This window comes from Carassius auratus, chromosome 5 (genome assembly GCF_003368295.1).
Source record: "Carassius auratus strain Wakin chromosome 5, ASM336829v1, whole genome shotgun sequence".
NCBI lineage: Eukaryota > Metazoa > Chordata > Actinopteri > Cypriniformes > Cyprinidae > Carassius > Carassius auratus.
In genome coordinates this window covers 22,262,289-22,277,783 of record NC_039247.1, presented here as the reverse complement: position 1 = coordinate 22,277,783, position 15,495 = coordinate 22,262,289, and the positions used below count along the sequence as shown (strand labels likewise).

The 15,495-nt window shown below is 35.7% G+C and overlaps 1 protein-coding gene and 1 long non-coding RNA gene across 5 annotated transcripts in view; one reads left to right on the top strand and one right to left on the bottom strand.

Moving 5' to 3' along the window:
• Window positions 1-15,495, bottom strand: part of zswim7 (zinc finger, SWIM-type containing 7) — a 46,983-nt gene that overhangs the window by 12,114 nt on the left and 19,374 nt on the right. For all 4 annotated transcript variants that reach the window (XM_026253461.1, XM_026253438.1, XM_026253446.1 and 1 more), the window contains exon 5: window positions 596-700. In XM_026253461.1, coding sequence (XP_026109246.1) covers window positions 596-700 — 105 coding nt within the window. The remainder of the gene's footprint in view (window positions 1-595; window positions 701-15,495) is intronic.
• LOC113081364 (uncharacterized) lies at window positions 10,910-14,957 on the top strand. Its single transcript, XR_003282165.1, has 5 exons — window positions 10,910-11,522; window positions 12,410-12,497; window positions 12,871-13,037; window positions 13,539-13,618; window positions 14,348-14,957. It is a non-coding gene; the product is annotated as an uncharacterized LOC113081364 (long non-coding RNA).

Below are 15,495 nucleotides of genomic sequence, written 5' to 3'. Positions count from 1 at the left end.
AACAGTGAAAAACTGCTGCTTACTGCTTTAATGTCGTAATATATTTGAAAATGTAAATTCCCGTCATGAAAAACTGAATTTCCAATCTTCAGTGTCACATGATCCTCCAGAAATCATTCTAATATGATAAACTGCTCAAGAAACAATTCCAGTTTTGATCAGTGTTGAAAACATTTGAAGCATCCTGCTCAGCCATTGAAAACTGATTCATATTTTGGTGCAAGCAGCGATACATTTAGGATTTTTGTAATATCATACATGTTTAAAATCAAATTTGTTCAATTTAATGCATACTGTACCTGCTTAATAAAGGTATTCATTTCTTTAAAAAAAAAACACATTTGAACAATCTGTAGTGTCAGTTTCCTGTAGAACTGTATTCAACATTGAAAATAAGAATAAATGGTATAGTTATATTATATAACTGTACTAATTTGACTGTTTTTACTATATTTTTAATCAAATAAATAATAACACCCAGTGTGTTTACTTATATTGACAGAAATACAGAAATGATGAGAACCGCTAAACAGGAAGAGGGTCTCGGGGTCTGTGAGTGCAGCTGTGTGTGAGCAGAGAGAGGAAGTGACCTCACCATCAGACTCTCGTTCCTCCTGAGCACAGTGAAAGAGAATGCGGGGCACGGACAGTAGTGGCAGGAAGTGAAGCATGTGTACAGACGCCCTGATCCTCCTAATACCTGACGGAGAGAGAGATACAGAGATTGAGAGAAGAGACACTGACATATGAGACGTGTGTTCAACATCACAGCTGTGTCTCTAGAGGATTTCAGCTTCCAGAAATACACACTTTGATTTCACTGTGTCAGAGAGCGCAGGCTAAATAAGAGCTAAATCGCTCTATAGCCATCACTTTACAATAAAGACATCAAACCAAAAAACAAATATGTTATTTGTCAATGATAAACACATGCGCCCAGATTTTAGGTTTAGCTCTAAATTCTTTAGGCAAGTGTAATATAAGGGAAAGTGTATTTTTATGTAATTGGTCACCAGTTCACTTTGGAGTTCACCCAAAAATGAAAACTGTATCATGATTCACTCACCGTCATGTCTTTTTCAACCTGAATGGCTTTCCCTTTTTATCTCTGGAACATTTTTTTGAGAAATGCCTTTTCATTTTGGGGTGGACTATCCCTTTAAATAGTGCTGCAGTGTCACAATTCTTGAAGTACATATTTCTTGAATTCGAGATCCAAAATGATTACAGAATTTATTGAAAGTCATGCTTGACATTTCAATAAACCATGTAACCTCATGCACAACCACACTCAAAAAGATTCTGCGCTGCCGATTCCCTTCAGGGGTTTGCCACTGAAGAAAAGAAAATCTCATAAAAAAAGGGTAATAAGAACTAACAAAATCTAATAAGTAGAGACACTTTGCAGTTCAATTCTCATTTGGAAATGCTGCCATTGTGTGCATTATGACACGTCTTCATTCTTCAAGAGGAAAAGCCTCCAGTTGTTCGAGGAATGAAGGAGGTGGAAATCTCATTTGCATTCTGCGCTCTGGAATGTCCCAGAGAGATCCAGCGATGTGGGGATCTGATGAATGGCAAGGTCATGAGATGTGTTCGATTTGTTTAGCAGTGGATATGGGAGCATCACCGTTCTGGAATATGGGAACATCATGTGTTTCTGTACAATAGCTTCATATTTCTGGGCTGTTATAGAATCATATACAGCTCAATAATTAAGTCCAAATTCACCCGCATGACCGCAGGCCATCCTATGGTTACACAAAGAATAAAATAAAACCAAAAAAGTGTCTCAGTGCAATTATGGGATGGCAAAGGCTGTAATAATTAAATGCATATGTGCTGTGTTTCAGAGTGAAGCGTGGCTCTGTGTTCTTACACGTGAGCAGCTCATTATCAGCCGGTGTTTACAGCATCTTAGAGCAGCTCTGTTCCACACAAACTCTGTCTCTGCATCTGCTTTGAGTTTGGGTTTAACCTCAGTTAATAATACAATAAACGCCATCCATCTTCCCATACTTCAAGCATGTTTCAACTAAAGAAGCTTTGAGGACATTCTATTTTCACTCAAATTAAAGTTTGACACTTTAATGTTTGAAAATGTAGTAGTCAAGTATATACATTAGTATTGTAATTCTACAATTATAATGTAAAATAAATTATAAAGAATTTGATAGTATTACAATGATATATGAATTAAATAATATATTCGAGTTGTATATTATTTTTCTTAAAAATACATTTTTATTGTAAACTGAAATATAACAATATTAAACCTTTTGGTAACACTTTCTATGAAGCCCCTATTTATAAAACATTATAAAGGTATTCTTAAGGCGTTATAATGAATCCATAATGCATTATAAAAAAACTTATGTTATCAATTCATGAATAATCATAACAACAATTATAATACATCATAATGCTTACGTATTTGTGGTTTTAAGTTTAAGAGTATGATTATTTATAACACTCAATGAACACTATATTAAATCTACTTCATTTACAGTATAATGGACTGTATCATATCTTGACATTGTCTAACTACAGCTTGTGAGTGGTTAGATGTTGAGTGTTATTTGCTTATGTTAATTCATTGATGTGAGCTTAATACTCCAACTGAAAAAAATGCAATGTTTTATATGGTAACATTTTATTTTTATGGTCCCCTAAATCAATCAACTATAAGCAACATTGCAACTACATGCCAACTAACTCTCATTAGAGTATTAGTATGCTCAAGAATATGCACAATAATTTGACACACTTGCAAAGACACTTATAGTCAGTTTATCTGTTGGTTGACTATAAAAATAAAGTGTTAGCATATATTTACAGTAGCAGACATACTAATACTCTAATGACTGCTAGTTGAGATGTAGTTGCAGAGTTCCTTATCAACAGCGGCCTAAACCATCAAAATAATCAAACTGATATTACAAAAAAAAATAGTAATATCATAATATCAAATGTGTCATATTACACATTCATCTGATCTGATATATATATATATATATATATATATAAACTAATATTATTACTTATAAGTGGTCTTTGACCGCTTTAAGTAGCATCAGAAAAATGGCAAGATAAGAGACTTATAATACATTATAACTATGAGAAATATAATCCATTGCAAAAGTGGATGCAACTTGTTCATTGTGTTATAAATCATCATACTCAAAAGCTATAACCACAAATAAGTAAATATTATAATATTAAAACTGTTCTTATGAATATTCATGAGATGATATAACATATTATAAGGTTTTTTAATAATGCATTAGACATTCATTATAACGCTTTAAGAATACCCTTATAATCCATTATAAATGAAGGCTTCATAGAAAGTGTTACCAAACTTTTTGTATTTATTTGGTAATTTATATTTGGTAATAAATAACAATAATAAACTGATACAGGGCCAAGCACCTGGTGGTGCTTTAGTGCAGTGCACAGCAAAAACAGCAGAATTTAAATGAACATGAAATACACCCAGTTCAGAATTATAAATGAACTCAGAATGATCAGGAGTCCAAATGAAAATAAAAAAAAAAAGTTGCACCACACAAGAATGAAAACCACAATCTCCAGGTCAAGTTCATGTGGCCCAGATCTTGCTGCACCACTGAGAAAACTGGTGTTCACAGATGCTGAAGTTCAGAAGTTCACCTCCGAATCAATTCAAAGTTAGGAATCTGCACATAAATGCACTGCAGGTCATTTTTAATAGATTCAGATGAGATCATCCGTGGAAAGGCTCGATGCCTGCAACAAAAGCAACTTCTGCATCATTTCTTGCCACAGTACTTTTGTGTTCTGGGCATGTGTCACACTGACTGTTGAAACCACAACAGAAAGTACTCAGGATCACACTGAGCTAGTTTCAGCAGACTGCTGACAAGAAGTTTCATAGTGAGAAAGAGCTCATAAAAAAAAAAAAAAAAAAAAAATCTGATTAGCATGTAAAGCTGACTTAACACTAACACAGCTTATGGTAAACTTGATAGCAAACTAACGTAAGACAACAAACACAGGCATGATCAAATACAGAGAGGTATTTCTTGGGAACAGAAGCTTATATCAGTCAGTCCCTCCAGAAAAACACGTTTTTTTTTTTGTGATTGTTGCGGGCAAAAATCCTTGATTTTGCGGCAGGTTTTCTTAAAAAGTGCGATGGAATATGCAGGATATTTTTGCAATTTTATGCGATGAAATTGCGTGAACTTGCAAAAACTGTGGTTTGATGAAAAAGTGAAAAAAAGGTGATTCCCCCAACACCTTTTTCTCACTAGGCTACTACCTTAATGTAAAGAGTAATTTCTTATTACTTCCTATGATAAGCGAGCATACTAAATCACAGAATATTTAAATTGCAATCTCTTACTGCAACGTAAATTATTTTACACACTACTCATATAATTACAACTGTAAGTTTTTGGTGCTGTTCTGTAACAAAAAAGTGCAACTGTAAAGTTGCATCAACTTCTGAATGAAACTACAACAGTATTAGTAGCCTAGTGAGAAGGGGGGGAATTACCTTTTTTTCTCTATTTCATCAAACCGCAGTTTTCGAAAGTTCCCGCAATATAATTTGGCTCCACTGTCATGTAACAAATCGGGAAACTGCTTGGCGCGTTCTTTTGCGCTTATTTTTTTATGCAAATAAGAATGATTTGCGCGCTTCAAGTTTCACCCTGGTTTCACCGCGGAGTTTGCAGATGACACGTAATTACGTCACTTCATAAGGTTCCCATGGTAATAGGGGAAAATGTCGCTTTACTTGTGTGAAGTAAACGCAACATTTTTCAACTTTCTGCTAGAAAAATGTTTTTTTGCAACGAAAATACAGGGAATCATGCTAGCCCCGCATATTTTGCTTTCTGAAATCGGTAATTTATGCGGCAAAAGAGCGGCGTATTTGAAAAAATGCGACCCCGCATAAATATGCGGCCTTTGGCTGATAATGCATTAAATCAAGCGATCGCGTAATCACGTTTCTGGAGGGACTGATCAGTATTAATTTAGTCATTTCTATGCGTCTCGGTTCAAAGATCATCTGCTCAGATTTTGGACTAGCCTTGGAGGTACCTCTGGGACATGCCGTCGATGATCCTTTTAATTTGGTGCCAATACGTCAAATGGTTCAAAAGATATTGCAATTCATATCATTTTTCACAGATTCGGAATGACCCAAGGAATCCATAGGGATCAAGATTATGATTTTCTGATTACCCGTTCTAAAGCTATTATCAAAAATGACAAAAAAATGTTTTTAAATAATTAATATCTCACGATCCATAAGTTCCCCTGTTGCCACATTTGGAATAGAACCTGAGATCATGGTGCTGATGAAGCATACAGAGTTTCATATGATAGATCAATGTTTGGATGAGATACAGCCTCTGAACCAATTTTGGGTCAACATCATTAAGTTAACATAACTTCTGAACAGATGAATAACAAAACTCTGTTCAGTTCATCTCTGCTAATTTTGACAAATTTTGAACGAGTTGTGAAAAAACTGAGAACTGTACTTTTTAAAAAGGCCACTACTGTAATGGGTGGAGCCTTAATGTACGCTATTGAATGGGTTCACCATGAAGAGAGTAATCAGATGAACTAAATCAAAATTTTCCAGAATAAAGGGTTTAAAAGTTATAACCATTTGTAAAAGGAATTTTCGGACTGGTGGTGGTGCTATATAATCGGACCCCAAAGTTGGTCAGATCACTATTTATGACTATCACTACAAGTAGGCAAAATTTCATAATTTTCCCATGTTACCCTTCATAGTCAGTTCAGATCATTTATTTCTACAGCACTTTTCAAACAACAAGGAGTTGCTCCAAAGTACAGATATTAATAAAACATTTTAGTAAGGGAAAGATCACATCATAAAACAATGACACAAAACCATAAAAAACAAAACTTCACTCGCAAAGGCTACAGAGAGGAAGTGCATTTCTAAACGACTTTTAAAAAAGCCTAACGTAGGATCAGATCTGATATGAAGTGGTAGGTTGTTCAATAATTTAGGAGCAGCTACAGCAAATAGGGCTGCCACCAACTCTCAAGAGGTTGGAAGAAGAGGAGGAGGAAGAAGAAAGAAAACATACGCAATAGATGCAACAGCCCCTTTAGGGCTTTCCCCCTTATAATTATTATTATTAGTTAATAATATATACTTTAATATAATATATAATATACTATAATTATAATTACTATTTTATTTGTATTTTACTATTACATTCATGGGGGCAGTCGTGGTATAAAGTTTAGAGAGTCGAACTTGTAATCTGAAGGCTGTGGGTTCGAGTCTCAGATCCGGCAAGAATTGTCGGTGGGGGAAGTGAATGTACAACGCGCACTTCCAACCTCAATACCACGACTGAAGTGAGACACTTGAGAAAGGCACTGAACCTCCAACTGCTCCCCGGGCGCTGCTGCAATATGGCTGCCCACTGCTCCAAGAGGGTTAAATGCAGAGCACGAATTCTGAGCATGGGTCACCATACTTGGCCAGACTTCACTTTCACTGTAAATTTTTTAAATCACATTTTAAAATCACAATCCCAATTTTTATCAGGAAAGGAGGGGGAAAAAGCAATGAAATGTAAATCTTACAAGTGGTTCTATAATATACCTTCAACTTTCCATAAGCTTCTTTCTTTTTCCCCATAGCTGAAGTCTTGGTACTGAATGTAACTCATGAAGGTATTATCGTGATAAATAAATCTTAGCGTTGCGGAAAACTCATCAGACCACACACTCCATTATCAGGCAAACACTGATAAATCCCCTGTAGAGAAGCTGCTCCTCTGCCCTGTGAAGAGAAAAGGCCTCGCTTTGTCAAAGACTGACACCTCATTGTGGGTGAGTCACACAGAGGATAATTAGAAACATGGAGCCAAAGGAGTGAGAGCAGTGCAAAGGCCAGAGCCGTCGCAGCAGGAGAGAGCAGGAATGATCCTGACAAAACTCAATACTTACAGACTGATACTGCGCACCGCTTCAGTGCTCACATATTCATAATCCAGCCTGCACAACATGCATTACTCTGGTCTTTCTCACATTACATCCCGTCTTGGCTTTGAGAGGAAGATTTTGACAGACCATTATCCGACGGCCAGCAAACATCAAAATGTCTTGTAACATCAGTTTTATGTGAAGTGATGCTGGAAATTCATCCAGGTCAAATTAGAGATTCTTTTAGACACAAGATGACATTACAATGAGATCAGCATAAAGCAAACTAGAGGCTTCTGCAGCCAACAGTGTTTACAGTGTTATATAATAGACTGTGAAGTGCAGTTGTGAAAGCAAGCTGTATTCAATGGTTGTTACCAAATGCAAGTTGTCATATTCTGTCTTTGTACAGAGATGGTTAATTGGGGAAAAGGGCTTCAGGCCTTACAGGATCAGCATCTTCATGATGTGTGCATTTGTAATGTCTTGACCCAGTGACTCTGTATAGCATCACCAGGTAACCAAAACTCAGACATCATTGCAAAACAAATCCATACTAATCAAGCAGTTTAATCCAAGTATTGTGAAGAGATACAAATGCTTTATATGATAACATTTAGTCATTTATTCATAAAAAAAAAACACATATGGTAAACAATATACAGTACACTAATATATAGGGAAAAATAAAAACTTGTGCAAGCATCACACGCTACAATAAACCTAATTGTTTCTCATGCATGACATATGCACATTTAAGTTTCCTTGTTTACCATATGTGATGTACTCTGTGTATGTGCATTGATCATTAGGGTTGGGGTGACAGACGATGCCATCGTCCATAGCCGATGGCTGATAGACATCACGATGTTACGTTGGCACAACTGTTGCATCCGGTGTAGACAGAGTGTAATAAAGGCAGGAAACTCTACATGTCTGTCTGTTAGCATTTTTATTATGTTGAGAACCGTTCATCCAATCCACTTCACACATGGTGGGTGTGTTGCTGTGGGCCAAAGGGAGTGCAGTGTCACATTTTGGTGCAATATAGACATGTGACACATTCAGAATTAATAAACCTTTAACAAACTACAGAACATCGAATGCCAACCCACCAAACGAATATTTGAATATTATGTTCCAACCCTACTTGCATGGTGGATTTCAAACAATCCACTGTAATAATTCAGCTGACAAACCAATTAAGCAAATAATTTAATCAATTGAAAGGTCTCAAATTGCAATTTAAATGGTTTCAAATGTGTAAATAAAGACACTTTTATATGTAATTAAATATTGTCCTTGTGCTAGTGAGAAAAAAAAAATACCTAGAATGTTTACATATTTACATATGATCAGTTAGAGCTGAAGATCTTTGCACAAACCCGACGGGACCCGACGGGTTCGGGCTTAATTTATATCATCTTACGCGGACTCAGGTCGGGCTCGGGCTTGCACTCCGGTTTGCGAGATAAACGAACGGTCATATGATGTTTCGATTAGCACGAGAAAGATGCAAAAATGGATGCTGAGTAGGTGTAACGGAGGCTTGCTTTTGGCGATTACGTTTTGGTTGCACCAGCAACTAAAGCAAAGTCTGAAGTTTGGAAAAGTTTTGACCGCGTTTATAATGAGAATAATGAGTGAATAATGACGCAACATCAGTGAGCGCCGGAACGCACTGAAGACATCTACAGTGGATTCAATAATGTTCCTCCACAAAAACATGTAGGTTTAGTAATAATCTCTGTGAGTAAAAGTTTTTTAAATGATATCTAAATATTCATTGAGTTCACAGAGTATTTACGCTAATGTTTGCATTATTATTTTATTAAATGTCAGCTGCTAGTGGCGAAGCAAACCTGGCAGAGTCTTTATCTTAAATTTGTTTTTGCCAAATACCCATCTTAATTTAAAATGTATCTTAATTTGTAAAAAAAAAAAAAAGAAAGTCACGTGACATTCAGCCAAGTATGGTGACCAGTGTTGTGGGTAACGCGTTACAAAGTAACGCGTTAGAGTACTCTAATTACTTTTTTCCTGAAATGTGTAACTTAACGCGTTAGTTTCGTGCGGAAGTAATCAGTAACTTCGTTATTTTTTTTAAAAAGTAATCCGTTATTTTAAGGAAAGGAAAATCCCGACTGCAGCCTGCTTTTTGTCAGACAGTAGGCCTAGGTCTACTGTGCCACCTGCGGATGTATCAGCGGAGCCGAAGCTCTGTGATAGTAAAGTCAATGGCTGTGATGCGTCTGTGCCCTGCGCCTCACCCTGTGTGTGTGTGGGTTTTTTTTTTTTTTTCGAACTCCCGTCTAGATGGCAGAGAGGACAGCGTTTGGTTTATGGAAGTACGCACTTTATTTCATTTTGTCAACGAAAAAGAAAAGAACATAACGGTAAAATGCACACTCTGTGAGTGACACTTTAATAATAATTAGTTCGGCTATTAAGCGATTTGTCATTTGCCTGTGTGGCATTGAAGGTTTTAATTCGGTCGGTTTGTTATCATTTCTGTTTGACAGGCAGATGTTAATTTCTGTTAGATCGTTGGCTGGCTGGTTGTTCATCATTTCTAAATGGATTTAAATCTGCAAGCCTGTTTAAGGTTGTGTTTACAAGTAAGCATACTTGTACTTTGATAACTGCATTATTTAAAGTCAAAGAAAAATCAGGAGTTATCTTGTGGTGCTCATAATATACAGTAGCCTAGGCTACCTGGGCTGGGTAGGTGCGAATTTTGATTAATAATATGTTCTGTGATAATAAATAAATAAAACGCCATGTGGAATTGCCTATTGCTGACTGTCTTTCCTGTTATTGTTATCCTGCAGTGTTAATTAAGTCGGATGACTGACGTTATTCATTGTCGGAAGTCACGACTTTTAGGTGCATTTAAAGGGGCCGGGGGCTGTGTCTGTCATGTGTGAGCCGCTGCGAACTGCTTTTAATTTTTGGTAACGCATGAGTACTCTAACGCGTTACTTTTATGGATAGGTAACGCTGTATCATAACTGATTACTTTTAATTGATGGTAACGTTGTAACCTAACTAACTACTTTCCAAAGTAACTATACCCAACACTGATGGTGACCCATACTCAGAATTCGTGCTCTGCATTTAACACATCCGAAGTGCACACACAGAGCAGTGAACACACACACACAAACACACACACACACACACACAGTGAATAGTACTTTTAGAATTTAATGAGTACAGGTCCAAATAATGTAGCAAATTGATTTATTTGAATATGTTAGTGGCTTTTAATAATTGTATATTTTTTAACATTAAAAATGTTTTTAATATTTCAAAATCTTTGGTTGCTTCCAGATTTGAATTTGAAGCCCAGATTTTCAGTGCGTTTTCAGACTCCTGGACCCCCAGCTACTGGGAGAGCATTTAACCACTGACACACAAATCAATCATATGTTTCAAACAAAACATAAAAATGATAAGTAGGCTCTGGATGGAAGACGGTGATTCCCACTGTGATACTCTCTTCTCCCTCATGGGACCTCTTCAAAAACAGATACTGTGCGGCGATTATGTTTGGGTTGGTTTGGTATCAAATCTGTCAGGCCAAAGAGATGTCAGTGACTGCCCTCCAGGGAGTGGTTGACTTTGGACTTCTGGGAAGTTAGTTAGACTTGTGGAATTAAATGTTTAATTTACTGGCTTAAATCTAATATGCAGTGAAGGTTAGTTTTAGCCGGACATGTCACAAAAATAGAAAAATATGACATGATAAAAGGTGTGGAGTTTGAGCCCTAATGCAAATATTATTATTGGGATGGGACAAATGGAGAGGACATTCATTGGAAGAAAGCCCAGTCCAATCTGTTTTTGTTTTGGAAAAAGAAAGAAAGATTTTTGTATGATATCCATGAAAAGGAAACAGAACAGGAAAGCATAGACAAGAAAAACTATTCATCATCATGCACTACACTCTTAAAAAAAAGGGTTCCTCAAGGTTCTATATTGAACCCTTGGGTTCCGTACTTGGCCAATAGAACCTTTTACCAAAAAAATGGTTCTATTTAGAACCCTTGCATGCAAAGAACCCTTTTTTTATTAAAATGGTTCTATTATTCATGTTTTATGACTGAAGTGTAAACTAAAGATTACACTATAATTATCCTTACTCAACACATTCACAAAGCATTTTGAGTCAAGACCCATGAGAATGACTGCTGTAGTCAAAAAGATTAATATCTACTCAATGTATGATTTGAGCTGTACATTAGCATGAAAATTATATTACTTTACATTATAGTTTACCTTTTTGACGAATCAATTTGTGAAGAAAAACAAACTAACCAGGAGTTTTCTTTATTTTGTTTACCATATTGTGATTGTTTTAATCTACCTAAGGGAACATTAAAAAACAAATAATCATAAAAAGACCCCTCCCCGGTGGCATATATGCGTTGCGTCATCCTTGAATTCCTATTGGTGGATGGGCGAAGATGAATCGCGAGAGGAGTCGAGGCAAGTGACAGTTAATTTTTCAAACTGAGGAGTCCGCCATTTCTGCTCGTTCATACACTAAGGTAAGTTAAGTTTTTACATTTTTGAAATGATTTTACCGAAATATTTTGTATTACAGTTAATATTTATATTTGTTAGAATAGCCCTTGTGTTAAACACTGATACTAGAAGCAAATTTGACCTCAAAAACACTGGCGTGAAGCACTGAAGGGCTTCGTCAGCCATCGGTTCTAGCCCTGTTAAATTAATTTTGCTCCGGTTTTTAATTTAATTAAGATACAGTCTTCCTTTATTTCCTTGTTAATGTTAATGGAATTGTTAACTACAGTAAGATAGCTGTGTTATAAGGAGACGAGCTTCGAGTCAGAAGCGTGAATTTTACCGTTCATTTCAATGAAGCGAGCGCTCGTTGTTCAAATAAACGGCTCCGATTCAAATAAAAGTCAGCCGGGTGGAAGACGGAGGTGAATGATTATGTGAAAGTGTGTCGCAGTTTCACATATAGGCCTACTCATTTTGCGGTGAGTATTTTCCCCAGGCCTATGTTAACAGGTGTAACGTTAGAAGTTCTTAACTTTGGCCCGCAAGATACTTTCGTGCCTTTTTTTAACTCCAACCCAGACCAAACGAGGATCTTGATTAGCTTGTTCAGGTGTGTTTTATCAGGGTTGGAGCTAAACTCAGCAGAAAAGTGGACACTGCTACAGTTCAAAACTTCCGGCCGGTCTGTCGCTATTAAAACTGTTTAAAGACACAGTTGCAGTGCAGCGGTTTTTTTGTTTACTGTGACGCATGCGCTGGATTAAAGTGATGATAGCACAAGGTTACATTTTAGTAATCAAATATTCTAAAGCCAAAAATGTTACCTGTGTGTTTACGTTAGGTGTGTTTAATGCATAGTTGGTTTACGAAGTGTTATTTATGCTTTGTTTTTTTTTTTAATCCCCAGATAACCATGGTTGATAAATGGTCAGTAGATGACACGTGCCACTGGCTTGAAACTATAAACCTCATTGATGCAAAATAAAGTTTCAGAGGTAACGTTACAGATGAAAATGTATAAATGTTCATTTTGTGATGTTGTGAAGTTTCAACTCACAAAGTTTCTAACTCACCTGCAAGTGCAACATAACCACCAAGCAGATTTTAGATTTACCTGTGACATTGAGGGATGTTTTAGAAGATATAAAACTGTTGCAAGTTACAGAAACCATATCTATCGAAAGCACAGACAAGTTTTGCATCATCCCCTATTTGAAAAGGCTACTTTATTTGAAGAGAACAATGAAAGTGAGGAGGAGGTTCCTGAAGATGATCTGCTAGAGAACAACTAAAATTCTTTGCTTGGAATTGATTTAAAAACTGTGTTATTGGGACTGAGACAGCATGTACTGTTGTTTTGTATTTAAGATTCTGCATGAAATGACAATGAGGTTTGAACCGACTTGGCGAAGAACATGGAAACATTTCAGAATGGAATGGCCCCAAACATCATCAGGAGTGCAAAAGAAGGAAGTCAAAAAAAAAACAAAAAAACTACGCCAATCTCATTGGACTAGCAGAGGAAACCACAGAAGGTAACTACACCATATATCTTTCCCCATCTAACCTATCTGTTCCATGCCCAGTGTAAAGTTGCATTGTTTGCATTGTCAATGTAAAGGTTGTATCTCCTATAAATTGTATAAGTGAAAACATGTATTAAAATAATGCAAATATTAAAGGAACAGTTAACCCCCAAATAAAAATCGTCATCCTTTACTCACCTCTTGTCATTTCAAATCTTTATGGCTTTCTTCTTCAGAACACAGTAGAAGATATTTTGAAGAAGGATGGTAACCAAACAACGACGGTGCCCATTGGTTTGGTGTCTATATAATAGAAGTGAATGAGTACCAGCATTGTTCGGTCACCAACATTCTTCAAAATAATTTTTTTGTGTCATGCTGAAGAAAGAAAGCTATATAGGTTTAAAATGACAAGAGTGAGTGAATGATGACAGAATGTTCATTTTTGGGTAAACTATCCCTTTAATTGATTTCTGTACCTAATATACAATCATTTGTATCTGTTTGTAGGTCTCGTTAGGAATGCTGCACTCATTTTATTGCCAGCACTATTTAAAGAAAACGCCAGCTTCCTCTACTGTGTAGATAGTGTAAGTATAGTCTTCTGTAGTTTCATTAATATTTGATGCACTTGACTTGAATTAAAGGAACTGTTCATGCAAATATAAAAATATTAGTCAGTTTACTCAACCTTATGCCAAATTTGTAACAATTAAAAAAAAAATTACATTTACCCTATAATTTACTCACTCTCTTCCTTAGTCATAAACTTTGTACTGTTTGCACTGCTTTGCAATGTCATTGAATGGCACCCCAATTTAAATCATAAAAGAAATCTGTACGACTCCAGGGTTTAATACTTGTCTTCTAAAGCAAAATGGTATGTACAAATGGTACGTTAGTGAGATTACATTTGCCAAGATAGGTTGCTATAATTAGACTATGTATAGATAAGGGAATAACATCCAGTGGGTTGGCACATCAGCTTTACATCGATAATTATGAGCCTTGCTGGTTCTTGCATGTCACGTTTTTAGCTGTCATATCTGTGTTGTGTCATGAACTATTCATTTAAAAGAACGAAAGAACCGATGAGATTCAAAGTAATCAAAGTGGAACTGACGTGGTAATGTTGACATTCAAACACATTACAAAGCTTTTTATTATTAAATATATCTCAGATTGTGTTAAACTGGAGAAACAGTCATATACATTGGTTGTTTTTTTGGTAAGTAAATTATGGGGTAATTTTTAAGTCTATTTGATGACTTCTGTTAATTGGTGAAAAGCACTCAAAAGGTGAAATGTTTGTTTTACAGGAACCCAAAGGTGCTACACCAACCATAGTGTTTAACGGCTCTCCTGATCCCCTCAAGGCTGAAAGTGTCAGCATAATAATGGACAATGTGAACATCATAAGAGAGGCAGACATTGACATGACACAGGCTGTGGAATGCCTATTTGCAGTCTATTTTCTCTTCAATGTGCAGTACCCGGTTGACATTAAGCACACAATGACTTTTATTTAAAAATATATGCTTAACCTTAGACAACAGCACGGCAAAAGAACACCAATACCTGTACTGAAAATGTATAGTCAACTTGTGTAAATTGTAGAGCTATTTAATAGTTGTTTTAACTGTTCATGTATTGATTTTTATCTGCACTGTTAAATATAAAAAATGATTTGTTTTTCCTCATTTCAGAGATATATGTAAAAGTGAAGTACTGTATATGTACGTAAACAAGCTTATGTATGTTTATTGCAAAGTGAAAATGCTTAAATGAAATAATTCAAACTAAATGGTTAAATGTAATTAAACATCTTAAATGTGAAATTTGCTGTCTAACACAGAGTATACAGAGGTGTAATTTTAAATGACACTAAATTTTTTGTATAAACAGTTGAATAAATTGAAACATTTTAAATTTTCTGGATTGTTTATATTTTCTTATTCAATAATAATTTTAACTTGTTTAATAATAAAGAACCCTTAAATGGTTCTATATAGAACCATCTAACTTGGATTCAAAGAACCATTTGGGGTTCTTTTTATGGAACCCATTAAAGTGGTTCTATATAGAACCATTTTGGAGTTCCATATATGAAGCGGGTGATAGAACCATTTTTGGTTCTAAATAGAACCATTTCTTTTAAGAGTGTATAATAGTTATTTTAATATTTATTTATATTTTCTTCCTAAAAAAAAAAAGCTGGATGAGTTGATTGTTCAGACTACCAGCTGGTGACAATCTGGCTGAACACTTTGGACAAGATACAATGCACTAAAAATTTGTGGAGGACTCATAGGTTCATAAATAATAATTTCACTAAACATTCAGATTTTTAAGCTTCTTGATTGAGTTTGGGTAACAAATTTGGGGAGTTCTAAAGTAAATATGATTTTTTTGAGCATATAACTACACTTTCTTAGAACATTGTAGCTTGTTTGTGGCTGGTCCAAGA